Raw genomic sequence first — 27,153 nt, 5'->3', positions numbered from 1 at the left:
TTACAGGCATAAGCCACAACACCCAACCAACATTGAGGTGACTTTCACACTAAATAATCGGAATAATTGAATGTCTTCTGCTTAATTTTATTTTAGAACCTCCCACCTTCTGTTGTGGCTACTGTTGGTGGTAAAATTTTCACGTTTGGATCCTATAGACTTGGAGTACACACCAAAGGTAACTACTTTTCTATGTTCTAGTGCTAAGAACATTCAATAACAAACTTTTGTTCATAATTAGAAAATACAGGACAACAAAGTCCCCAGTATTTCACTACTTAGAGCTAATTGTTGTTAATGTTTTTTTTTGTTTTGTTTTTTTGTTTTTTTTTTGAGACGGAGTTTCGCTCTTGTCACCCAGGCTGGAGTGCAATGGCACGATCTCGGCTCACCGCAACCTCCACCTCCTGGGTTCAGGCAATTCTTCTGCCTCAGCCTCCTGAGTAGCTGGGACTGCAGGCACGCGCCACCATGCCCAGCTAATTTTTGTATTTTTAGTAGAGACAGGGTTTCACCATGTTGACCAGGATGGTCTCGATCTCTTGACCTTGTGATCCACTCGCCTCAGCCTCCCAAAGTGCTGGGATTACAGGTGTGAGCCACTGCGCCCGGCCGTTAATGTTTTCTTATACTCAGCTTCCATACTTTCTTCTGTACATATATTTATGTGTACTTTAACAAAAAATATAACAAATAATATATTCTAATTAAGAACTACTTTAATTTGCAGGAGCTGACATTGATGCACTTTGTGTAGCTCCAAGACACGTGGAGAGATCTGACTTTTTTCAGTCTTTTTTTGAAAAATTGAAACATCAAGATGGCATTAGAAACTTAAGAGTAAGTATCCTCTGGCATTTAATATTTTGAATATAGATTGGTAACAAATACCTATAAAAGCCAGGGCTTAAGATTATTGAAATACCTCCTAAATTGCTATTAGGAGATAGGTAATAAGAGTAACTTTAATAAGTGATGATTATATGATGGATAAGAACATGGGTCTTATAGTTACACAGACTTGGGTTTGCATCTAGAATCTACCACATAAAAGCTCTTAGATCTTGGTCAAGTAACCTAATCCTCTGAACTTGTTTCTTCCTCTGTAAAATGGAGATGTAATAACTTTTTAATAAGGTTTTTTGAGTATCAATGAGATAATTTACGTAAGTCATTTACTGTCATAGCCAATAATGATTGATACATACCAAATGATGAGTGCTGTTAAGGTTCACTTCATTCAGCAAATACAGTTTCAGCACCAGTAATTTGTTAGATTCTGGCATTAGTCTTACAGATACACTAGTAAAGACATTGTTTACTGAGGAGGGGGTTTGGCAAACTAAATAAACAAAATAGTGTTAATGCATTCTGAAGTGCTAGAATAAGGTGAAGGTCAAAAAATGTGTGATATTTGGGGAATCTGAGAATGTTTTTGACAAGGAAGTTAAGAATTTGTTAGGTTGGGTTGTTAAGGAAGACTCAAAATCATTGTTTCTGCTAAATCTAAATTAATCTCAACTATATTAATTACATTTTTAATAGGTTAGTCATGAGCTCTCATTATTTTAAAATTTCTAGTAGCCTTTCTAGATAATCAGTTTTCAGTTCACACTCAAGAAAATCTAAGTACGCAGATGATAGCAAGTTGTTTTTTTAACTTTTAAGTTCTGGGATACACGTGCAGGATGTGCAGATTTCTTACATAGGTACATATGTACCATGGTGAGTTTTTTTTGAGACCAAGTTTTGCTCTTGTTACCCAGGCTGGAGTGCAATGGCACAATCTCAGCTCACTGCAACCTCTCTACCTCTCAGGTTCCAGCAATTTTCTGCCTCAGCCTCCTGAGTAGCTGGGATTACAGACATGCCCATCTAATATTATATTTTTAGTAGAAACAGGTTTTCGCCATGTTGGTCAAGCTGATCTTGAACTCCTGACCTCAGGTGATCCACCCATCTGGGCCTCTCAGAGTTCTGGGATTACATAGGTGAGCCACAGTGCCTGGCCCATTATCTAGGTTTTAAGCCTGACATGCATTAGGTATTTATCCTAATGCTCTCCCTTCCCTTTCCCCCACTCTCCTACAGGCCCTGGTATGTGATGTTCCCTCCATGTGTCCATGTGTTCTCATTGTTCAGCTCCCCCTTATGAGTGAGAACTTGCAGTGTTTGTTTTCTGTTCCTGTGTTAGTTTGCTGAGAATGATGGCTTCCAGCTTCATCCATGTCCCTGCAAAGGACATGAACTCATTCTTTTTTATGGCTACAAACCGTCAAGTTTGCTTCCCAGTTCTGAGGAATATTTTTAAAGGGATAATAAATTAGATACTGTTACAGGCATTTTCTGTGTCTTACATAATACAGGTAACAAAGTAGAAATACTTAACCTGGAATGTAAAAACATTTTCACTTTGTCTATTGAGTTAAAATACAAATTGGGAGCAAATATATTCACATTATTGGTAGTTAAGAAGGATAGAGAAGCGGTTACACCTATGTGTTATAATTGTTTTCCTTTTTTGTAGGCTGTAGAAGATGCCTTTGTACCTGTTATAAAATTTGAATTTGATGGTATTGAAGTAAGTGCTTAATATTTTTCTGACTTTACTGTTAGTTGGAACTGTTTAACTTGTTTGTTTTCTGAAATGAGGCTTAATATAAGTGCATATTTCTAAAAATCAAATTACCTTTTTTTTTTTTTTGAGACGGAATCTCTGTCACCCGGGTTGGAGTACAGTGGCGCACCTCAACCTCAGCTTCCGGGGTTCAAGCCATTCTCCTGCCTCAGCCTGGGAGTCTGAGACTACAGGCATGTGCCACCATGCCAGGCTAATTTTTTATATATTTTTAGTAGAGGTGGGGTTTCACCATGTTAGCCAGGATGGCCTCCATCTCTTGACCTCATGATCAGCCCACCTCAGCCTCCCAAAGTGCTGGGATTATAGGCATGAGCCACCACATCTGGCTTTTTTTTTTTTTTTTTTTTTTTTTCTTTTTTTAAGTCAAGAGATGGGGTCTAAATCTTTGGCCTCGGCTGGAGTGTAGGGACACAGTCATACCTCACTGCAGCTTTGAGCTCCTGGGCTCAGGTGATCCTTCCACTTCAGCCTCTTGAGTGGCTAGGATTCTAAGCACACACCACCACACCTGGCTAATTTTTAAATTTTTGTAGAGACAGGGTCTCGCTATGTTGCCCATTCTGGTCTCAAGCGCTCAGCCTCCCAAAGTGCTGGGATTACAGCTGTGAGCCACCACCCTGGGCCTCAAATCCTCTTTTTGGCTTTTTGTTTGTTTGTTTGTTTGTTTTTTGTGTTTTTTTTTTGAGATAGGGTTTTGCTGTGTTCAGGCTGGAGTGCAGTGGGCATGATCATGGCTTACTGCAACCTACCCTGCTAGGCTCAAGCAATCTTCCTGCCTCAGTCTCTTGAGTAGCTGGGACCACAGGCCTGTGTCATGCCCATACCAGGCACCATGGCTAATTTTTAAATTTTTTGTGGAGACAAGGTCTCACTCTATTGCCCAGGCTGGTCTCGAGCTCCTGGTCTCAAGGGATCCTCCCACTTCAGCCTCCCAAACTGCTGGGATTAAAGGTGTGAGCCACCACAACAGGCCTCACATAGTCTTTGAATAGTTCCATACCTTCTTTTCTCTTATTTCTATGGACTTATCACCATGGAAAATGAACCAACACTTATTCCACTACCCCCATGATTTTTATACACAGCCTTCTCATTCCCATAATCTCCTAAAATAATTGTATTATTACAGTTTTGCTTGGAGCAGTATTCAGTTCAGTGTTTACGTTATTTATTCTTTCTTTCTTTTCTTTTCTTTCTTGCTTGCTTGCTTTTTGAGACTGAGTCTTGCTCTGTTGCCCAGGCTGGAGTGCAGTGTGAACATAGCTCACTATAGGCTTGACCTCCTGGGCTCAACTGATCCTCCTACCTCAGCCTCCTGAGTGGCTGGGACCACAGGTGTGTCCCACCATATCCAGCTAATTTTTAAGTTTTTTGTATTGACAGGATCTCTCTCTGTCATGAGGCTGTCATTGCAGCCTCGACTTCCTGACTTGAAGTGATCCTCCTGCCTCAGCTTCCCAAGTAGCTGAGATTATAGGCACGTACCACACCCTGGTAATTTTTTATAGAGGCAGGGTTTTACTGTATTGCCTAGGCTGGTCTCAAACTCTTGAGTTCAAGTAATCCTCCCACTTCAGCCTCCTGGGAGTACTGGAAATATAGGCGTGATCCCATTTACATTAGTATGATCTTATAAGCAGTGTTCAAAACCAAACACTTAAGTATACTAGATAACCGTTCTTTGCTGTGTGACTTTTTTTTTTTTCCTTGGGGGTTAATAATTGTTTAGTTCCTTGATTTTTTTAGACTTACGACCAACTGTAACCCAGCCTTTCTGAGTTGTCTAAATCTCCTCTAAATAAGTTTAGATTTATCAGGTATTATGATATTTTCATCTTGAAAGAAAAATTTACTGAGTCTTCTCACCCATTCCAGTCTAAGCTTTTCTCCATGACTGGTACACAGTTGTCACCCAGGTGTCTTCCTTTCCCATCATCCTGGCATTTCCTTTTGTTTCTAGAGTTTTCTTCTTTCATGATTTATTCTTATTTTAGAGCGGCTCATCCACTAGCTTCCTGAGAAAGAGCATTTGCTGTTTAAAAATGTCTCTTTTTTTTCATCTTTTTTTCCTATTAATCATCAAGTCCAGTGAAAATGTCTTATTTTGTTCTTACACTAAATAATTTGGCTCAGTATAAATCTAGGTATGAAATTTTTTTTCTCGCTATTATGAAGGCCTTGCTTCATTGTCTTGTAGTTTCTGTGCTGTACTGAGAAATGTGATGCCATTTTGTTTCTTCATTCTTTGTATATGACTGGTTTTGTCTCTTTGGAAACTTAATAAAATCTTTTTTTTTTTTTTTGTCTTCATAATTTGTGAGACACTTGTGAAATTCATAATACTCTTTGGTATGTGTCTTTTCAACCAGTGTGCTAGGCACCCAGTAGTCATCTTTGAATATGGAAACTCCTATCTTTGCTTTTGGAAATTTTACTGAATTTTATTGGATTTCCCTCTGTCTTTTCTCTTTTCTTTCTAAAATCCTAAATTTGTATGTTGGATGTTCAGGACTTCCTTCTCTCTTTTTTTTTTTTTTTAAATCTTTCTTCCCACTTATTAACCACATCTTCATGTTTTTGTTCTGCTTTTTGGGATTTTCTTATCTTCCAGATTTTCTACTTTTTATTTCTGTATCATATTTTTAATTTCTAAGCATACTTTTTTATTCTTTAAATGTTCCTTTTTATTTGTGTCTGTATTTATTTACAGCTTCCTGACTTTATTTGCTAGATACAATGTTTTTATCTACTTTCTTAGGTCTACTCGGTCTGTTACCAATTGTCCATCTGCTTTCTAGCTTTGGTAGATTTTGCTTTTGTCACTTTCTGCTCTTTGTCCTAGTGAATTTCGCCTTTAAAATCAAAATAATATTAAAAAAATAAAATAAAATTTTCCTGGTATTTTAGTGAAGTTTCAAGAGGGAAGGAATGTAAATGTGTGTTGGATCTTCTATCTTTATCTAGAAATTTGCTAGTAAGGCTTTGATTTTTTTTTTTTTTTTTGTGCTTGGCATATATGCTAAAATTTAAATGTTTTCATTAATTTGAAAGTTTAATTACCTTAACAAAACTTTACAGTGATTTTCCTATGTGAGGTTGCCTGCATAGGCCTATTGAAGTCTTGTTAGAACTTCCCAAACTAATAATCAGAGCTTTTCACATTTTTGTTGTGGGATGGGGAGGATGGATTAAAAGGAGAAAATGTAATTTTTTTCTCTTTTTTCGCATCTTTCCGAAGATTGATCTAGTCTTTGCAAGACTGGCAATACAAACCATATCAGATAATTTAGATCTAAGAGACGACTCTCGCCTGAGAAGCCTTGATATAAGGTGTATTCGCAGCTTAAATGGTAAGCTTCTAAAAAGAAATCTCAGATACCTGCTTCAAAACAATTAGAGAAATATAGATATTTTTACAGAATTGACTATTAATTGACTTTTGGGGTTGGACTGAGTTTAAAGTGTTGTAATTTTCTTTATACAGATAATGTAACCACATTTAAGGATCCTTCCACAAATTGATTTGAAAGGCTGTGTATGTTTATAGTAGTGGTTCTCAAACTTGTCTCAAGACTCCTTTACATTCTTAAGATTTATTAAGGACCCCCAGAAGCTTTTGTTTATGTGGGCTATGTCTGTCAATATTTACCACGTTAGAAGTAAAAACTGAGAAATTTAAAAATTATTTATTAGTTTATTTAAGAAATAATGAACGCATTTTAAATTAATACAAACTTTTGTGTGTGAAGAATGGCCTTTTTTTTTTTTTTTAACATTTTGCTAATCTTTTTAATATTTCACCTGATAGAAGACAGCTAGATTCTCATTTGCATCTACAGTCGATTCTTAATATTTCATTTTGGTTAACATATAAGAAGAAAATCTGGCCAGGTGTGGTGGCTCATGCCTATAATCCCAGCAGTTTGGGAGACCAAGGTGGATGGATCAGTTGAGCCCGGGAGTTCCAGACCAGCTGGGTAACATGGTGAAACCCCATCTCTACCAAAAATATAAAACATTTAGTTGGATGTAGTGTTACTCCCCTGTAATCCCAACTACTCAGGAAGCTGAGGTGGGAGGATCACCTGAGCCCAGGAGATAGAGGCTACAGTGAGCCCTGATTACACTGCTGCACTTTAGCCTAGGTGACAGAGCAAGACCCTGTCTCAAAAAAAAAAAAAAAAAAAAAAAATGCCGGGCAAGGTGGCTCATGCCTGTAATCCCAGCACTTTGGGAGGCTGAGGCAGGCAGATCACAAAGTCAGTTTGAGACCATTCTGGGAAACATGGTAAAACCCTGTATCTATTAAAAATACAAAAATTAGGCTGGGCACAGTGGCTCATGCCTGTAATCCCAGCAATTTGGGAGGCTGAGGCAGGTAGATCACGAGGTCAGGAGATCAAGAACATGGTGAAACCCCGTCTCTACTAAAAATACAAAAATTAGCCAGGCATGGTGGCATATGCCTGTAGTCCCAGCTACTCAGGAGGCTAAGGCAGGAGAATTGCTTGAACCCACGAGGCAGAGGTTGTAGTAAGCCAAGATCACGCTGCTGCACTCCAGCCTGGGTGACAGAGCAAGACTGTCTCAAAAAAAAGCAAAAATTAGCCGTGTGTGGTAGTGCTTGTCTGAAATCCCAGCTGCTCGGTAGGCTGAGGCAGGAGAACCACTTGAACCCAGGAGGCAGAGGTTGCAGTGAGCTGAGATCATGCCACCACACTCCAGCCTGGGTGACAGAGCAAGACTCAATCTCAGAAAAGAAAGAAAATCTGTCCTCTTAGTTGCAAAAGGGAGGAGTGTTTTAATAGCCTTTTCAGATAATTATGGCTATTCTTCTTAAACTCGATCAGTAACATTTTTTTCTTTTTAACAGTTTTATTGAGATATAACTACATATTATTAAATTTATCCTTTTCACGTGTACAGTTCACTGGTCTTCAGTATACTACAATCCAGTGTTAGAATATTTTATCACCCTCAAAAGAACCTTCAGACCCATTTGCAGTCATTTCCCCTTCCAGTCCCCAGGCCCAGGCAACCACTAATCTGTTTTCTATCTTTGTAGATTTGCCTCTTAGAGACATTTCATATAAAAAGAAGCCTGTGTGGTCTTTTGTGTAAGGGTTCTTTTACTTGGTATGTTTGTGAGGTTTTCATGTCTGTTTTGCTGAATAAAAATGATTATTTCTTAAAAGTTAGAATACGGAATCTAAAATCATATCAAACTTTTTGTATTCTGTTACATGATAATCCACTGATCTGTCTTGTTGTTTGGTCCTTTTATTCATGCGTGATTTTGTACTATCATGCCTTGGTCATTGGGAAAATATTGGATCAAAAAATTATTTGGCTCTTCCAAATGTTAATGCACATTTCATTACAAAATGTGAAAAAAGAAAAAGCATTCATTAATATCACCATCAGTCTCAACAAAAAAGTATGGAAAGGTGTCAAGCTCATAGTAGCAGATAAAAGTTGTCTAAAATCCAGATTTAACTTGAAAGGTTAAATTTTATTTTTGGCAACAAATTTTGTCATTTGTTTTAGTTGAACTGAGGGATTCCCTTTGTTCATTTTTTTTGGAAATACCTAATTGTGAATAACTAATTTATCTGCCAGTTATTCTTTCGGGTAAAACTGGTGTTCCTTGAAAAAAGCAGGTAGTCCAGGTTACAACTCACACAGTCTCACATGTGCCTTCCCTACCTTTATTTTTAACTGCAAGTGTGTGGTGGTGCAGATGTTTTTTTCTGTTAGTATAGTTTGTTGCCCCATCTTGATTGACTACCAAGGTACCTGCAGTTTTATACACTGTTGGTTTTGCAGCATTGGTGTAAACGTTAACATGGTGAAAAAAGCAAAGAAAGCCTTAGTTTCGTTATTATTATTATTTTTTTAAATTGACCTCACAGATTCCCAGGGGTACACGGACCATACTTTGAGAACCAGTTTGTTTTTTTGAGATAGAGTCTTGCTGTCACCCAGGGTGGAGTGCATGATCTCAGCTCACTACAACCTCCGCCTCCTGGGTTCAAGTGATTCTCCTACCTCAGCCTCTTAAGGAGCTGAGATTATAGATGCCCAGCACCATACCCAGCTAATTTTTGTATGTTTAGTAGAGACAGGGTTTCACCATTTTGGCCAGGGTCGTCTCGAACTCCTGACCTCAGGCAATCCACTGGCCTTGACCTTCCAAAGTGCTGAGATTGATAACCACTGTTTTATACTGTTTTTTGTTTAACTTAATCATTATTGCATTTTGGCATTTTTCCAGAGGGTAACAGTGAATTACAGTATTTGTGGAAAAGGTTTACATTGAAGTTGTAACAATGTTGTAATTTGGAGGTATTTGATTAATAGTCAAATGTGGAAGAAAACTAAAAAATACTCAAACTCAGACTCATCTAATATTGGATTGCCTTACCTATGTAATTTTTTTTTTTAAGACAGTTTTGCTCTTATTGCCCAGTGCTCAGTCTGGAGTGCAGTGGCGCAGCCTCGGCTCACCACAACCTCCACCTCTCAGGTTCGAGCAGTTCTCCTACCTCAGCCTCCTGAGTAGCCAGGATTACAGGCACGTGCCACCACACCCAGCTAATTTTGTGTTTTTAGTAGAGACAGGGGTTCTCCATGTTGGTCAAGGTGGTCTTGAACTCCCAACCTCAGGTGATCTGCCACCTCAGCCTCCCAAAGTGCTGGGATTACAGGTGTGAGTTACCGCACCTGGCGCTCATGTAATTTGTAATTATCCTAAAGCAAAGTGATTTATCATATATGAGTGCTAAATTTCAAATACATAAAGAAAATAAACCCTGAGGTTTTATTGTGTTTCATATTTTTAGCATTGGAGAGTCTGGAAGTTAGGAGGGCATTTGAATTAACTGAGTATTTGCTTCATAGCGAAGTGATTGCTTTGTCTTTTTCAGGATGTAGAGTTACTGATGAAATTTTGCATTTAGTGCCAAATAAAGAAACTTTTAGACTCACCCTAAGAGCTGTCAAATTATGGGCAAAACGTAAGTATCACTAGTCTTTTATGTTTGCATTATAAAATTCTAATTTTCTCTTGCCAGTGATAGAAACACATTTAGAAACTCTGATCCTAATGATATTGTTGGAGGTTGAGGACCAATAAAGTCTGGAGTAGCTATTTGCTTTTCAGATACAATGGTTATGGTGTTTTGATATGTAGTATACCTCTTCCTCCCTTGGGTTAAAACTAAAAGCCCATGATTTTTCATCTTAGATTCAGCCAGGTAGTCAGAATAAGTCAAAACTTGAAGACTGACACCCCTCCCTGTGGGTAGCACCATCTTATATATCTTTGTATTCCCACCAGCAAAGAGTCTGGTTTATACTGTAGTAGGTATTCAATAAAGCTATTGAGGGAAGAGCCTACAGTGATGATTTTCACTTGTTTTTACCTTATAGCACTTTTCTAATAAAGCCTGGAACTGTTACTAGTTTTATATATATAGTTTATATATTTAGCTTCTTAAAAATCCCTTTGCTTACCACTGAGCTGGCACAGCACATTCTGTGTAATTTGTTGTTAAGGCACACCTCTGAGATATTGCAGGTTCAGTTCCAGATCACTGCAGTAAAGAAAATTACAATTTTTTTTTTTTATTTCCCAGTACGTAGAAAAGTTACACTATACTGCAATCTATTAAGTATGCAATAAATAGCATTATGTCTTTAAAAATGTGCGTACCTTAATTTAAAAATACTTTATTGCTAAAAAATGGTAAGAGTCAGCTGAGCATTCAGTAAGTTGTAATCTTTGCTGGTGTCGGGTCTTGCCTTGACGTTGATGTCTGCGAGCTGATGAGGATGGTAGTTGCGGAAGGTTGGGGTGATTGGCAATTTCTTTAAGACACCAGTGAAGTTTGCTGCATTGATTATTTCATGAAAGATTTCTCTATAGCATGCCATGCTGTTGAATAGCAATTTACCCACAAGTAGAAAGTCTTTCAAAATTGGAATCATTCTTCTAAAATCTTGCCACTGCTTTATCAACTAAGTTTATGTAATATTCTAAATCCTTTGTTGTCATTTCAACAATGTTCATAGTATCTTCACCAGAAACAGATTTTGTCTCAAGAAACCACTTCCTTTGCTCATCCATAAGAAGCAACTCCTCATCCCTTAAAGTTACATCATGAGATTGCATCAATTCAATCACATCTTAAGGTTCCACTTCTGATTCTAGTTCTCTTGTTATTTTTACTATATTGGCAGTTAACTTCTTCTGTTGAAGTCCTGAACCTCTGTCAATCATCCATGACAGTTGGAAACAACTTCTTCCAAACTCTTGTTAATGTTGATTTCTACCCCGTACTAGGAGACAGGGTCTCAATGTGTTGCCCAGGCTGTTCTCAAATTCCTGGGCTCAGGGGATCCTCCCTCCTCAGAATCCTGAGTAGCTTAGGACTGCAGGCCCATGCCACCATGCCTGGCGAAGTTTTAAAAAAAATTTTAGTAGAGATGAGGTCTAGCTATATTGCCCAAGCTGGTCTTGAATGCCTGGCCTCTAGTGATCCTCCTGCCTTGGCCTTCCAAAGTGCTGTGAGCTACCATTCCTGGCCAAAATGTGTTTCTTAAATGGTAAAGCAAGAAGATAGCTCCTTGATCCATGGGCTACAGAATGGATGCTGTATTAGCAGGTATGAAAATAACTTTAGTCTCCTAGTATATCTCCACTAGAATTCTTGGGTGACTAGGTGCATTGTCAAAGAGGGGTTATACTTAGAAAGGAATCTTTTTTTACCCAAGCAGTGGATCTCACCAATGGGTTTAAAAATACTTAGTAAACCATGCTGTAAACAGCTATGCTATCATCTAGGCTTTGTTGTTCCATTTATACAGCACAGACAGTAGAGTGAGCATCATTCTTAAGGGCCCTGGGATTAGGGGAATGTTAAATGAACATTGGCTTCAAGGGTTCAATTCTTTTTTTTTTTTTTTTGAGATGAAATCTCACTCTGTTGCCCAGCTGGAGTGCAATGGCAGGATCTTGGCTCACTGCAACCTCTTCCTCCTAGGTTTAAGGGATTCTCTTGCCTCAGCCTCCCGAGTAGCTGCGATTAAAGGCGTGTGCCACCACACCTGGCTACTTTTTGTATTTTTAGTAGAGACAGGGTTTCACCATGTTGGCCAGGCTGGTCTTGAACTCCTGAACTCAAATGATCTACCTGCCTCGGCCTCCCAAAGTGCTGGGATTACAAGCAATAGCCACCGCACCCAGCTGGCTTCAATTTAAAGTCACTAGCTGCATTAGCCTCTAACAGGAGAATTACCTGTCCTTTGAAGCTTTATAACCAAGCTTCTCCTCTCTAGCTATGAAAGCTCTAGCTGGCATCTTCTTCCAGTATAAGGCTGTTTCATCTACATTGATAATCTGTTGTTTAGGGTAGCCACCTTCATCAGCGATTTTAGCTAGATCTTCTGGATAACTTCCTGCAGCTTCTGCATGAGCACTGTTGCACTTTTATGTTGTGGAGATGGTTTCTTTCCTTAAACCTATGCAGCAGCCTTTACTAGCTTCAGACTTTGCTTCTGCACCTTCTTCACCTCTCTCAGCCTTCATATGATTAAAAAGAAGTTAGAGCTTTGCTCTGGATTAGTCATAGGCTTAAGGGAACATTGTATCTCATTTGATTTTTTTCATCCAGACAAATTAAAATTTTCTATCAGCAATAAGGCAGTTTTACTTTTGTCATTCCTGTATTCACTGGAAAGTAGCACTTGTAATTTCTGTCAATAACTTTTCCTTGGCATTCTGAACTTGGTTAACTGATTGGCACAAGAGACATAGCTTTCAGACTATCATAGCTTTCAACATGCCTTCTTCACTGAGCTCAATCTTTTCTAGCTTTTGATTTAAAGTGAGAGATATGCCACTATTTCTTTTACTTGAACACTTAAGAGGCCATTAAGGGTTCTTAATTGGCTTAATTTAAATATTGTGTCTCAAGGAATAGGGAGACCTGAGGAGAGGGAGAGAGATGGGTAATGACCAGTCTGTGGAGCATTCAGAACATACACATTTACCAACTAAGTTCACCCTCTTACATGGGCTCAGTTTGTGGTGCCCTAAAACAATTACAATAGTAACATCAATGATCACTAATCACAAATCACCATAACACATATAATAATAATAATAAACTTTGAAATCTTGTGAGAATTACTGAAATCTGACACAGAGTCATGAAATGAGAGCTTATGCTGTTGGAAAAATGGTACTGATAGATTTGCTCAACTCAGGGTTGCCACAAACTTTCAACTTGTAAAAAAAACTCATCTATGAATTGTAATAAAGCAAAGTGCAATAAAATGAGGTATGCCTTTATATTTACTTTATTTTATTTCATTTTATTTTTTTTAGACAGGGGCTTGCTCTGACTCCCAGGCTGGAATGCAGTGATGCAATCATAGCTCACTGCAGCCTTGACCTGCTGGGCTCCAGCAGTCCTTCCACCCTAGCCTCCTGAGTGGCTGGGACTATAGGCATGTGCCACCATGCCCAGCTAATTTTTTTTTTTTTTTTTTTTTTTAGCAGAGACTAGGTGTTGCTGTTATTCAGGCTCAAACTCCTAAGCTCAAGCAATCCTTCTGTCTTGGCTTCCCAAAGTGGTGGCATTACAGGTGTGAGCCACGGTGCCTGGCTGAGTGTGACAGTTAAAGGTTTCTTTTTGGAGTCATGAAAAACATTCTAGAATTGATAATGTTGTTGATTGCACAACTCTCAGTATACTAAAAACCATTGAATTGTGTACTTTAAATGATGAATCTTACGGTATGTGAATTACATCTCAGTAAAGCTGATACAAATTAAAAAATAGCAGCACGTGGCTTGTTGCTACCATACTGGACAGTGCAGGTCTAAAAAGATATTAAACAAGTAAACTTTGTCCTTGGGCTCAAGTGTCTTGTATAATTAGAATAAAGTAAAATTTGCAGTGAAGCGATAACATGAACACTTTGCCCTTCCTTAGAGATTAAATGCCATGTTTTGTCAACTAGATGCATATTTTTTGTATTTACTGTGTCTGAAATTGGTATTTGGTAGTTTTTTTCCTTTTGCTCACTTGGTGGGACGTAATATAGATAGCTATAAGAAACGGTCATGACAAGCATGGTGGTGCACCCCTGTTATCATAGCTATTCAAGAGGCTGAGGTGGAAGATCAGTTGAACTCAGGAATTTGAGGGTGCAGTGAACTGTGATTGTGCCAGTACACTCCAGTCTGGGTGACTGAGTGAGAGCCCATCTCTTTAAAAAAAGAAAATGAGTAATGTCAGTGGTGTGGTGTATTCTACTTTATGGGGAGATATCCAAATTCTGTGAAATACTAAAGTAAGTCTTCAGCTTTACACTTGATTTTAAAATACCCATAAATATGATTACTAAAGAAATATTCATTTTTCCCCATTGTCTCTCCAAATGTCTCCTTCCTTTCACTTTTCTCTCAATCCTAAATACTAAAAAACAGGCCATTTCAATGTAATATCAGTGGAGCCCAGTTGAGCAGTTGGAACTGAGGCAGAGAACTGAGGTGTCTATTTTAGAAGGCAAAGTAAGGAGGGTAAGATTAGCAATTTATGGTTACTAATTGGACTGTGGGCCTAATGTGAAGGTCTGCTTATCAGTTTTAATGTTTTGTTTATTGGGGAAAAGTTCCAACCAGCTATCTTAAGAATAAAGTTACCTTGTTCAATGTCATGGATATTCATTCACTTTGTAAAGAGCAGAAAAAAGAAAAAATAAAAAGAATGTCACATATATAGTCAGCCCTAATAATAATTAGCAAATATATTGATTTTCTAGGACGTGGTATTTATTCTAACATGCTAGGATTCCTTGGTGGCGTCTCCTGGGCAATGCTAGTTGCAAGAACTTGCCAATTATATCCAAATGCAGCAGCATCTACTTTAGTTCATAAGTTCTTTTTAGTTTTTTCCAAGTGGTAAGTACTTTGACTATTTACTAACCTCTACCTGTATGTAAGTTTGTTTGGAAATTTAAGTGCTATACATAGACTTTTTCTGTTGTTGTACATTCCTTTGTAAAGTTAAAAGTGTAAAACATCAAATTTGAGGCAATGGTGGGACATCCAGATGACACCTTCTTCCAGGGATTTGTAAATGCGGGCCCTCGCCTTGGGATAGCAGTTAAAATAAGTTTGGCTTTGCAAATTACTTATTGTGTAGAGGTTGCTTAAGCTTTCTCATTTGTAAAATGGAGGTGATAATCACATTGATTTACTAGTTTTTTCAGTACATGTTAGCTGTTGCTGTAACAAAATTATCAGAATTAAATCCACGAAAGCAAATGAGAAGGAAGTGAAAGATTCAGGTGTAAATTAGTCATAGTTAATGCACAGTAATATTTGCCCTTTCAGAGAAGACTGTATTAAAATTAGGCAGTCTTTTCTTTGTATAATGCCTCACCTTCTTCCTTAGCCCATTTCTTTCTTTTTCTTTCTTTTCTTTTTTTTTCTTTTTAATTGAGACAGGGTCTCACTCTTGCCCAGGCTAGAGTGCATGCATCTCAGCTCACTGCAACTTCTGCCTCCTGGGCTCAAGTCATTCTCCCACCTCACCCTCCTGAGTACCTGGGACTATAGGCATGCGCCACCAGGCACAGCTAATTTTTGTGTTTTTAGTAGAGACAAGGTTTCACCATGTTGCCCAGGCTGGTCTCAAACTCCTGAGCTCAGGTGATCAGCCTACCTCAGCCTCCCAAAGTGCTGGGATTACAGGCGTGAGCCACCATGCTCGGCCCAGAACATTTGCTCTGTAGAAGGTTAGAACAGTCTAATAATTATAAGATTTCATATAGTACCTGAAGTGAGATCATGTGTAAGTTAATTTGCCTTATTCATGTCAGGGAATGGCCAAATCCTGTGCTGCTGAAGCAACCAGAAGAAAGCAATTTGAATTTGCCTGTCTGGGATCCTCGGGTATGTGATTTATTATGGAATTTCCTTAAACCTTTTAAGGAAAAGGACATTTCTCTAAATTATAGTCTAGCTAAAGTTAGTTCCTCTGGTCTTTGTTCTTCTGAATAACTATAGTGCTCTTTCTCCTTCTGCTGTTTTGTTTTTTTTTCTGCAGATGATTAGGACCACTAATGCTGATCCAAATGTTATGTCATTAAAAATCGCCCATGTGAGATAAGTGGGTGTCTCAAAGATAATGTCATAATCCATTGTGAAAAACTGTCTCAAAAGTAATTGGTTTCTCGGCTGGACATGATGGCTCACGCCTGTAATCCCAGCACTTTGGGAGGCCGAGGCGGGTGGATTACCTGAGGTCAGGAATTCGAGACCAGCCTGGCCAATATGGTGAAACCCCCTCTCTACTGAAAATATAAAAAATTAGCAGGCATGGTGGTGCATGCCTGTACTCCCAGCTACTCTGGAGGCTGAGGCACAAGAATCGCCTGAACCCAAGAGGCAGAAGTTGCAGTGAGCCGAGATTGTGCCACTGCACTCCAGCCTGGGTGATGAAGTTGAGACTTTGTCTCAAAAAAAAAAAAGTAATTGGTTACTAATAATAAAATACTAAAGTATAATAAAAGATTTGCTTTGCAATACAATTTAAAGCAGATTCATTGTTCCAAGATGGCATAATTCTCTCATATCTTGCATTTTATTTTGCTTTTAGAGTGAGTGCTCGTTCCTCTAGGTAACCAAGGGGAAGTCATCCATTGAGTGGGTGGTGAAGAAGGAATGAGAACCATTAAACCAGATAATGCTTTTTGTAGTTACAATACTATATGTCCTTGATCATGAGATATTGTTTATAAAATCAACATCAATTTAACAGCTTGAAAAACATACTTCTGCAATGTTTCCTTTAACTTTGACTCTTAGACATACCCGAGTTCAGAAATAAATGTAGTTGGGGAGGGAAATGTACTTCTTAGACTTGAGGAAATGTAGTATTAAATTTATATTTCATATTCTTCAGACTTTTGGGGAAATGAAGTGAGGACAACTGAAATAGGAGAATAGATCAGTTATTCTGCTTCTAATTTCACAGGTAAATCCATCAGATAGGTATCATCTCATGCCCATAATCACCCCTGCCTACCCACAACAGAATTCTACGTATAATGTGTCCACATCAACTCGAACAGTAATGGTAGAAGAATTTAAACAAGGTAAACATGTTGGCCCTGTTGCCCTTTACATATTCCCACAAGTTTTTGGTTGACAACAATTTTATTCTCTGTTCCAGCTATGGATTGGCAGTTAGCGTTATACCTGTTATTCCTAAAAATTCTTTCAAATATGGTTGTTTTATTTTTTAGTAATTAGTTTTCCAAAGTACATGATAATATTAAGGCCAAAAATGGAGCCAACCCAGTCTGGTGGAACCTAATTTTTTGTATTCTAAAATTATATTCTAAGAATATAATTTTATATTCTAAATATAAATAGCATATATTTATATTTCGTTACTCAAGAATTTGGTGGGCCAGGCACAGTGGGTTCAGGCCTATAATCCCAGCACTTTGGGAGGCTGAGGTGGGTGGATCACCCAAGGTCAGGAGTTCAAGACCAGCCTGGCCAACATGGTGAAACCTCGTCTCCTAAAAAACACAAAAATTAGCCAGGCATGGTGGCACGCACCTGTAATCTCAGGAGACTAAGGCAGGAAAATCGCTTGAACCCAGGAGGAGGTTGCAGTGAGCCAAGACAGAGCCACCACCCTCCAGCCCCGGTGACAGAGTGAGACTCTACCTCAAAAAAAAAAAAAAAGAAAGAATTGGGTGTGGTGGAGTTTGAGATTTTGTAGTAATAGAGTGATTTAAGAGCTGGTCCCTCTCAAAATCATTCTTTATTCTTCGTTTGTTTTGTTTTGTTGTAAATTTAGGTCTTGCAGTCACAGATGAAATTCTTCAAGGAAAATCAGACTGGTCCAAACTACTTGAGCCACCAAATTTCTTTCAAAAGTATAGGTATGTGAAATTTTGTATTTTGTATGTACGTGATTTTTTTTCTTAAGGAATAATGTTAAACTTAGTTAACATATGGCAGGTGACAGCTCTTCTGTTTCTTAAGCAAGATAGAGAATAAACTAACAAATCCTAAGTGATAAGAGTATTTCTTCATTCTATTAGTATCTAATCTGGTATTAGTGAAACTTTTTAAAGTTAATTGTTTTATACTTGTAGGACCTAGAATTAATTTTGTGAAAATCAGAGCACATTTAATTTTCATAAACCGCGTGCCTTTATTAGCTCATTTGTTCAGTGAGAGGGAGGGAAAAAAAAGGGATGATTAAAAAGCAGGCCTTAATAATTTTTCTGGCTTTTTTTTCCTGATTGTTGCTGAAAATTCTTCAGACATTATATAGTATTGACTGCCAGCGCATCAACAGAAGAAAACCATCTAGAGTGGTAAGACTTCTATTTCAAGTTTTCTACCTAGTGTGTGATAATAGTGACATATTTACATGGTGCTTTACCATTTATAAAATACTCTTGCTTGATTTACAAAATTATTATTATTATTATTTTTTTTTTTTGAGAGAGAGAGAGAGAGTCTCACTGTTGTGCAGGCTGGAGTGCAGTGTCGTGATCTCAGTTTCGCCATGTTGGCCAAGCTGGTCTCGGAACTCTCACCTCAGGTGATCTGCCCACCTTAGCCTCCCAAAGTGCTGGGATTACAGGTGTGAGCCACCTCACCTGGCTTTTTTTTTTTTGGAGAGGGCGTCTCTGTCACCCAGACTGGAGTACAGTGGCGTAATCTCAGCTCACTGCAGCCTCCACTTCCGGAGTTCAAGTGATTTTCCTGCCTTAGCCTCCTGAACAGCTGGGACTACAGGTGCATGCTATCATACCCTATGGCTAATTTTTGTAATTTTAGTAGAGACGGGGTTTCACCATATTGGTCAGGCTGGTCTCAAACTCCTGATCTCAAGTGATCCGTAAAATTATTATATCTTACTGGTGATTGTTGTATATGACCACGGAGCTTCAGTGTTTAAAATATGTCATCAAATTAATGTTTCAGCATCAGGAGGGACATGAGAGAAGGATATATATATAAATTCTGCTTCTTGTTGTTTCTCAGATTTAAGCAAAATTTTGAGCTAGTCTGGATGATTCTGATAGCCACCGTCTTAATAAGTTTTCTATTTTTGCCATCATGTTTACCTCCAACAAAACTCAAAAGAAAAGACATTTTCTATATCCTTTTAGGAGATATGGCATAAATTTTTCAGATTTAGCTTCCATCAACAGATAGGAGATATTTGTGTTCAAGAAGTAGGTATTCTTTCTAGCACATCTGAATTTATCCCCTCTGCCTCCAGTATATTTACATCCTTGGCTCTATCAAGTGGAAGCTGTTAGACCACCAGAGATGGTTGTACTTTCCTTGGGTCTGACTTCTGGAAAAGCAAAACAACAATACTGTTTTATTTTTACTTCAGGAGTTTAATGCTTATTTCATTGGTAATTAAAGGGACTCTGAAAATAATCCTGTCACTGAAACAGTATTTTGTCTATAGCAGGAGTCAGAAAATAGGGTCTAGGCCAAATTCAATCTGCCACCTATTTTTCATAATGTTTTATTGGAATATAGCCATGTTTCTTCATTTACATATTATCTGTGGCTGCTTCTGGGCTTCCTAGCAAATTTGAATAGTTGTAACTGAGGCTGTATGGCCCAGAAACCCTAAAATTTACTGTTTAGCCCTTTACAGAAAAAGTTTACCAACCTCTCATTTAGATGACACTGGAATGACACAGATTTTTTTGGATTGACTGTTAAAGCACACACAACAATTATAATGTATAAGCTTTTGCTGATGTTCTTTAAAAAAATGTTAAAATGTACTTATTATAATTCATTAAGTCATTAATAAGTTATATAGCTGCCATTGGTCACACTTCTTAAGTGAGGTAGAAATGAAGTTGCAGAAATCTGAAGAAACTTGAGGTATTTTAGTAATATCTAATCCAAATTTAGTGAATTTTTTCTTAAATGCAAGTCTATCATAATACATGATTGTTTCATATACTATGTGCCAATATTAGTTTCATTGTTTAAACATATCTTAGCCTTAGGATTTTTTTTTTTTTTTTTTTTTTTTTTTTTTTTTTTGAGACGGAGTTTTGCTCGTTACCCAGGCTGGAGTGCAATGGCACGATCTCAGCTCACCACAACCTCCTCCTCCTGGGTTCAGGCAATTCTCCTGCCTCAGCCTCCTGAGTAGCTGGGATTACAGGCACGCACCACCATGCCCAGCTAATTTTTGTATTTTTGGTAGAGACGGGGTTTCACAATGTTGACCAATATGGTCTCGATCTCTTGATCTCGTGATCCACCCACCTTGGCCTCCCAAAGTGCTGGGATTACAGGCTTGAGCCACTGCGCCCGGCCTTTTTTATTTATTTATTTTTTTAAGAGACGGAGTCTCACTGTCACCCAGGCTGGAGTACAGTGGCGTGATCATACTGCAGCCTCAAACTCCTGGGCTCAAGCGGTCCCTCCTGCCTCAGCTTCCTAAGTAGCTGGGGCCTGCAGGCCCGTGCCACCATGCCTGGCTGATTTTTTTTTTTTTTTTTTAAATCTTACAGAGATGGAGTCTCACTGTGTTGCCCCAGGGGATCTCAAACTCCTGGTCTCAGGTGATCCTCCCGCCTCAGCTTCCCAAAGTACTGGGATTAACGAGCATGAGCCACCACACCTGACCTAGCCTTAGGTTTGAGACGTAAGATTTGAAGGTAAAAAAAGATTCAGGATTAGATTAACCAGCAATTTTTGTTCACGCCCTAAGCCATGAACAAAACTTAGTCTTAACTAAGTCAGGGTATTTTAGCTTCAGAAATGCATTAAATAAAGCAATTCTTCTATTAAAAAAAAAAGAACACACAAGAGTCTACCAACTTGTTATTTACTACAATGGCATTTTAAATGGGGTTCCTAATATATTGGGCTGAAATTTTTAAATGAACATGTAAAGATTCATAGCTAATATACTGTTTGGTTTACTTGAGTGTAGCTTTCATATTTAAAGTTGACATAAGATAATTTGTGTTTACAATGGCAGTTTAAATGGGGTTCCTAATATATTGGGCCGAAATTTTTATTTTATTTATTTATTTAGTGATGGAACCTCACTCTGTCGCCCAGGCTGGAGTGCAATGGGGTGATCTCAGCTCACTACAGCCTCCACCTCCCAGGTTGAAGCAATTCTTCTGCCTCAGCCTCCTGAGTAGCTGGGAATATAGGTGTGCACCCCATACTCAGCTAATTTTTTGGTATTTTTAGTATAGATGGGGTTTTACCATGTTGGCCAGGCTGGTCTCGAACTCCTGACCTCAGGTGATCTGTCCACCTCAGCCTCCCAAAGTGCTGGGATTACAGGCATAAGCTACCACACTCAGCCTGAAATTTTTTAATGAACATATAAAGCTTCATAGTTAATATGCTGTTTGGTTTACTTGAGTGTAGCTTTCAGATTTAAAGTGGACATAAGATGAATTGTGTTCCTTGTTTGTTTTAGGGTTGGATTAGTAGAATCTAAAATACGTGTACTTGTTGGAAACTTGGAACGGAATGAATTTATTACTCTTGCCCATGTGAATCCCCAGTCATTCCCAGGGAGTAAGGAACATCATAAAGAGTAAGTTAATTGTTTTTTAATACTGTATTTATTAAATAATGTTATTTGGCATATGCATCATTTCAGAGTAATTGCGAGATTTTTGTTTAACAGGCATTGATGGGAGTTATAACACATTATATATTTGAGTTTGAGTGGCTAGGCATTAACATTAAAAATAAGTACATGCTACTTTGGTAGCCCAGAAACCCCGGCAAAACACCATCACAGTATTTGGAGCATATTTAAGCATATATTTAGTAAGTCATTTTCATAGCCACTTAATCCTCCTTAGAACAACAGGCAGTAGCTTACCAGTGTTCTGGATGCCACTTTTAAGAATCTGGCCAGACCACTGAAATCTATATTTGTGAGATAGAGAAATAGAGACCAAGTTTTAATTATGAAATAGCATCTGTAACATTGTAAAAACAAAAAATAGTAATTAATGGAAATTCTTAAATTTTACTTTATAGCAACAATTACGTATCAATGTGGTTCCTTGGGATAATTTTTCGGAGAGTAGAAAATGCAGAAAGTGTCAACATAGACTTGACATATGATATACAGTCATTTACTGATACAGGTAAGACTTCATCATCATAGAGCTGTGATTCTCAAACCTGGCTATTACTCAGTGTCATCTGCCTACAATCTGGCTGGCTGTACTTATTAAAGTTCCACAATTGGTTAAGTGAACATGGCATATCCATACTGCTATTAAAACAGGAAAGGAGCCAGGTGCGGTGGCTCACGCCCTATAATCCCAGCACTTGGGAGGCAGAGGCGGGCAGATTACCTGAGGTCAGGGGTTTGAGACCAGCCTGGCTAATATGGTGAAACCCCATATCTACTAAAAATAGAAAAGTTAGTGGGGTGGGGTGGTGGACGCCTGTAATCCCAGCTGCTTGGGAGGCTAAGGCAGGAAAATCACTTGAACCCAGGAGTAGGAGGTTGCAGTGAGCTGAGATTGTCCCACTGCACTCCAGCCTGAGCCACAGAGTGAGACTCTGTCTCAAAAAAAAGAAAAAAAAAGCATTATGAAGCAATTTCCAAGATATATTAAGTGGGAGGTAAAATTACAGAACACTGTTACACTGTGCTACCATTTATAGAAATAATAAAAGAAAAAATAACATACTTGCTTACAATTGCATAGGATATCTCTGGAAGGATGCTTAGTTTTTTAAAAAAAAATGGCAAGAGTGGTTGCTTCTAGGTCGGGGACAGGGTAAGGAGACATCATTGAATACTCTTCAACACTTTGAGTTTTGTAGCGTGTGAATGTTAACTGTTTTTTTTTATTTTATGAGACAGAGTCTCACTCTGTCACCCAGGCTGGACTGCAGTGGTGCGATCTCAGCTCACTGTAACCTTCGCCTCTGGGGTTGAAGCGATTCTCATGCCCCAGCCTCCCAAGTAGCTGGAATTACAGGTCCATGCCACCATGCCTGGCTAATTTTTGTATTTTTAGAAGAGGAGTTTCACCATGTTGGCCATGCTGGTCTCAAACACCTGACCTCAAGTGATCCACCTGCCTCGGCCTCCCAAAGTGCTGGGATTACAGGCGTGAGCCCCCTTGCCTGGCTGAATGTTATGTTTTAAAATACAAAGAAAGAAAAGCTCTTTGTGTATACAACCGGGGTTTGTGACCACAGTCATAAAGATGACTTGATTTTTTCCAGGCGCAGTGGCTCACGAGTGCCTGTAATCCTAATACTTTGGGAGACTGAGACAGGTGAACCTCTTGAGCTCAGGAGTTTGAGACCAGCCTGGGCAACATGTTGAAACTCATCTTTACAAAAAATACAAAAAAAATTTACCAGGTATAGTGGCACACGCCTGCTGGTCCCAGCTAGCTGGGAGGCTGAGGTAGGAGAATTGCTTGAACCCAGAAGGTCAAGGCTCCAGTGAGCCCAGATTGTGCCACTACTCTGTAGTTTGGGTGACAAACTGAGACCCTGTCTCAAAAAATAAAAAAAGACTTGATTTTTATGGGGTTTGTTTTGTTTGTTTGTTTTAAATAGAGACAGAATTTCGCTATGTTGCCCAGGCTGGTCTCAGACTCCTGGATTCAAGAGATTTGCCTACTTCGGCCTTTCAGAGTGCTGGAATTACAGGTGTCAGCCACTGCACCTGGCCATATTTTTATGTTTTTTATATGAAATAAATATCAGTAAGTACAGAATTACTGAATATATTTCAGGATCAGTGAAGAGAGTATCTTTCACATCTAGTACTCTAGTCACAACCCTGGAATATCTTAGTATATCTGTTATGAATTTAGGATTATTTATCTTAGGAATCTGGAATACTATTAAAATTACTGGTTTGGCTCTTCTGGGTTTTCTGAATTCTTTTGAAAGAGCCCTCCTATTATGAAAATGCAGATTCCTGGCCAGGTGCAGTGGCTCACGCCTGTAATCCATTCTTTGAGAGGCCGAGGCAAGCAGATCACCTGAGGTTAGGAATTCGAGACCAGCCTGGCCAATGTGGGGAAACCCCGTCTCTACTAAAAATACAAAACTTAGCCGGGCGTGGTGGCATATGCCTGTAATCCCAGGTACTTGGGAGACTGAGGCAGGAGAATCGCTTGAACCTGGGAGGCAGAAGTTGCAGTGAGCTGAGATCGCACCATTGCACTCCAGCCTGGGCCAAAAGAGCGAAATGCCATCTTAAAAAAAAAACAAAAAAAAAAAAAAAAAAAAACCGGAGTTAAAAAAATGCAGATTCCTATGCTTCACCTTACAACCACTAAGTCACACTCTGGGGAGGGAACCAAAGAATCTGCATCTTGAACAAGCACCCCTGGTAACTCTTTTATAAGCAATCTGGAATAAAAACATTCACTGTAAATTTTTCCATTCTAATTTGGGCTTGTTTTAAAAAGGAGAAGGGACATGGTTTATTATAAATTTATAAAATATTATTTTTCAGATGAAGAAACTTGAGGCCCCAAGAGATTAATAATTTACCACATCTCACAGTAGTTGCTGTGTAAAACAAGCCTCCGATCCCTGTCTTCAGTGGGCTTTTAATCTAATTGGGTATATTTACAATTAAAACATATTAAGAAATTTATGTGGTTATTATAAAATAAATAAAACCAGTTTTCTTATAAGGTGTGAAAAGCACTAGAATGGGAATCTAGGACTGTGTGGATTCTGATCCTGGCAAGGCATCCAGGGCTGTTTAGCCTCCGTTGTCTCAACTGTCCAATACGGATGTGTTTGTAAGATGGTTCCTGAAGTCTGTCTTTCTATGATTGTGGTAGCTGCAGTAGTAAATTCTCATAGACAGCTTGAATTGCATCTTGGATATTTGGCATAAGAATTAGCTCAGAAGGCCGGGTACAGTAGCTCACATCTGTAATCCCAGCACTTTGGGAAGCAGAGGTGGGTGGATCTTTTGAGATCAGGAGTTTTGAGACCGGCGTGGCCAACACAGTGAAATCCCCGTCTCTACGAAAAAATCAAAAAAGTATCTGGGTGTGGTGCCACACACCTCTAGTCCCAGCTACTTGAAGAGAGGCTGAGGCAGGAGAATAGTTTGAACCCAGGAGGCAGAGGTTGCAGTGAGCCAAGATTGTACCACTGCACTTCAGCCTGGGTGACAGAGCAAGACTCTTGTGTCAAAAAAAAAAAGTAGACTTGGACAAGTAATTATGAGGAGAGATTGCCTTTTGGGAAAATATTAGAAAACAAGATCTAGAACATACCTTTTTTCATACATTTATGTTGTTAATAAAGTTTATGAGAAAGTCTTAGAAGGTGAACATGGAAAAACTAGTGGATTCGTGGCCAACCACGGTGGCTCACGCCTATAATCCCAGCACTTTAGGAAGCGAAGGTGGGCAGATCACCTGAGGTTGAGGGTTTGAGACCAGTCCAACCAACATGGAGAATCCCCCATCTCTACAAAAAATCCAAAAAGTAGCTGGGCTTGGTGGCGCATGCCTGTAATCCAAGGTGCTTGGGAGGCTGGGGCAGGAGAATAGCTTGAACATAGGAGGCAGAGGTTGCAGTGAGCCAGGACTGTGCCACTGCACTCCACCCTGGGTGACAGAACAAGAGTCTGTGTCAAAAAAATAAAAAGAATATGGCCGGGCGCGGTTGCTCATGCCTGGAATCATAACACTTTAGGAGGCCAAGGTGGGTGGATCACCTCAGGTCAGGAGTTCAAGACCAGCCTGGCCATCATGGTGAAACACCATCTTAAAAAATAAATAAATAAATAAATAAAATTAGCCTAGACTTGGACAAGTAATTATGAGGAAAGATTGCCTCTTGGGATAATATCAGAAAACAAGATCTGGAAAATACCTTTTTTTCCATGCATTTATTTGGTTAATAAGGTTTAATTATGAGAAAGTCTTAGAAGGTGGACATGGAAAAACTAGTGGATTCATGTCCAGGCACAGTGGCTCATGCCTGTAATCCCAGCACTTTAGAAGGCCAAGGCGGGCAGATCACCTGAGGTCAGGAATTCAAGACCAGCCTGACCAACATGGAGAAACCCCATCTTTACTAAAAATACAAAATTAGCAGGGCATGGTGTGGTGCATGCCTGTAATCCCAGCTACTTGGGAGGCTGAGGCAGGAGAATCACTTGAACCCAGGAGTTGGAGATTGCGGTGAGCCAAGATCGCGCCATTGCACTCCAGCCTGGGCAACAAGAGTGAAACTCCGTCTCAAAAAAAAAAAAAGAGAGAGAGAAACTAGTGGATTCATGAATAGGATTGTGATATGATGTAAATGTATTAAAAATATTTGTTTTGTGAGAGGGTTATTGGTGGGTGGGGTGCCGGTGGTGATAGTGGGGATATAGTAAAGGCATATGCATTTCAGGAAAATTAGGCAGAACGCTTGGTTCAGAAAGAAATGTCCCATTTAACGTATTAACATTGTTGCAGTGTACAGACAGGCAAACAATATAAATATGCTAAAGGAGGGAATGAAAATTGAAGCAACTCATGTAAAGAAAAAACAGCTTCATCACTACCTTCCTGCAGAAATTCTTCAAAAGAAGAAAAAGGTGAGTCTGTAATCTTAACTTTCCAGTATGGTTTTATTCAGACAAATCTGGAATCAGATTTGCATTCTTACAGCTCTCAGACCTATTGAGAAAAATAAGGATATAGGCAATTCAATCTAGGACTGAAATCTCATTTTCATTCATCACAAGAGATAATTTGCTTAAATGACCTTCAGAATTGAAACCAGTCTTTATAATTTGCTTTTCAAAATCCTAAAATTGTTTCCTTCTTTCAGCAAAGTCTCTCTGATGTCAGTCGAAGCTCGAGCGGACTTCAATCCAAAAGATCGTCTCTGGATAGCAGTTGTCTAGATAGCTCCAGAGACACTGATAATGGAACACCTTTTAATTCTCCAGCATCCAAGTCTGATAGCCCTTCTGTAGGAGAAACTGAAAGGTCTGTCATATTTCAAATGCGTTCTTTTGGTTTTCTGTTCAGTTTGAGGATAATGTGAACTCTTCTGTATCTCTGCTACTGCCTTTCTTTTTAAATTGTTAAAAGATTTTATTTTACAGGCTGCTGATCAGTTTCTTGTTTAGAAATAATTGTGGTAATGGTGTAGGCTTATGAGCATGCGGGACTAGATAGGTACATGGAAATGTACACATTTTTTGCTTAAATTTTTCTCTTCTTACTGGCTCCTCTGCTTTTTTCCCCCCTTTTATTTCAATGAAATGTTGAAGTACAGGCCTGAGCCAACAGTTGTGGCCAGGCACAGTGGCTGAGACTTGTAATTCTACAACTTTGAGAGGTCAAGGCAGGTGGATCACTGGAGCCCAGGAGTTCCCAGACCAGCCTGGGCAACATGGTGAAACCCTGTCACTACAAAAAAAAAAGAAAAGAAAAGA

At 38.9% G+C, this 27,153-nt stretch overlaps 1 protein-coding gene and 1 long non-coding RNA gene across 6 annotated transcripts in view; one reads left to right on the top strand and one right to left on the bottom strand.

Annotated features, from left to right (window-relative positions):
• PAPOLG (poly(A) polymerase gamma) overlaps positions 1-27,153 on the top strand; it is a 44,407-nt gene that overhangs the window by 12,229 nt on the left and 5,025 nt on the right. Inside the window, exons 4-17 of the mRNA XM_003922719.4 lie at positions 97-178; positions 731-840; positions 2,528-2,581; positions 5,880-5,991; positions 9,568-9,657; positions 14,474-14,612; positions 15,536-15,608; positions 16,693-16,813; positions 17,530-17,614; positions 18,002-18,055; positions 21,172-21,291; positions 21,747-21,856; positions 26,183-26,304; positions 26,541-26,701. Of these exons, the coding sequence (XP_003922768.1) occupies positions 97-178; positions 731-840; positions 2,528-2,581; positions 5,880-5,991; positions 9,568-9,657; positions 14,474-14,612; positions 15,536-15,608; positions 16,693-16,813; positions 17,530-17,614; positions 18,002-18,055; positions 21,172-21,291; positions 21,747-21,856; positions 26,183-26,304; positions 26,541-26,701 (1,433 nt within the window). The remainder of the gene's footprint in view (positions 1-96; positions 179-730; positions 841-2,527; positions 2,582-5,879; positions 5,992-9,567; positions 9,658-14,473; positions 14,613-15,535; positions 15,609-16,692; positions 16,814-17,529; positions 17,615-18,001; positions 18,056-21,171; positions 21,292-21,746; positions 21,857-26,182; positions 26,305-26,540; positions 26,702-27,153) is intronic.
• The window catches only part of LOC120360402 (uncharacterized), a 96,582-nt gene continuing 91,725 nt past the window's right edge, over positions 22,297-27,153 (bottom strand). For all 5 annotated transcript variants that reach the window (XR_012517743.1, XR_012517741.1, XR_012517742.1 and 2 more), the window contains one exon: positions 22,297-27,153. This exon is cut by the window's right edge. This is a non-coding gene — a long non-coding RNA (uncharacterized LOC120360402).

The sequence above is a fragment of the Saimiri boliviensis genome, chromosome 1 (assembly GCF_048565385.1).
Source record: "Saimiri boliviensis isolate mSaiBol1 chromosome 1, mSaiBol1.pri, whole genome shotgun sequence".
NCBI classification, from domain to species: Eukaryota; Metazoa; Chordata; class Mammalia; order Primates; family Cebidae; genus Saimiri; species Saimiri boliviensis.
Note: the sequence above shows the minus strand (reverse complement) of the source record. Positions and strands in the feature narration are given on the sequence as shown.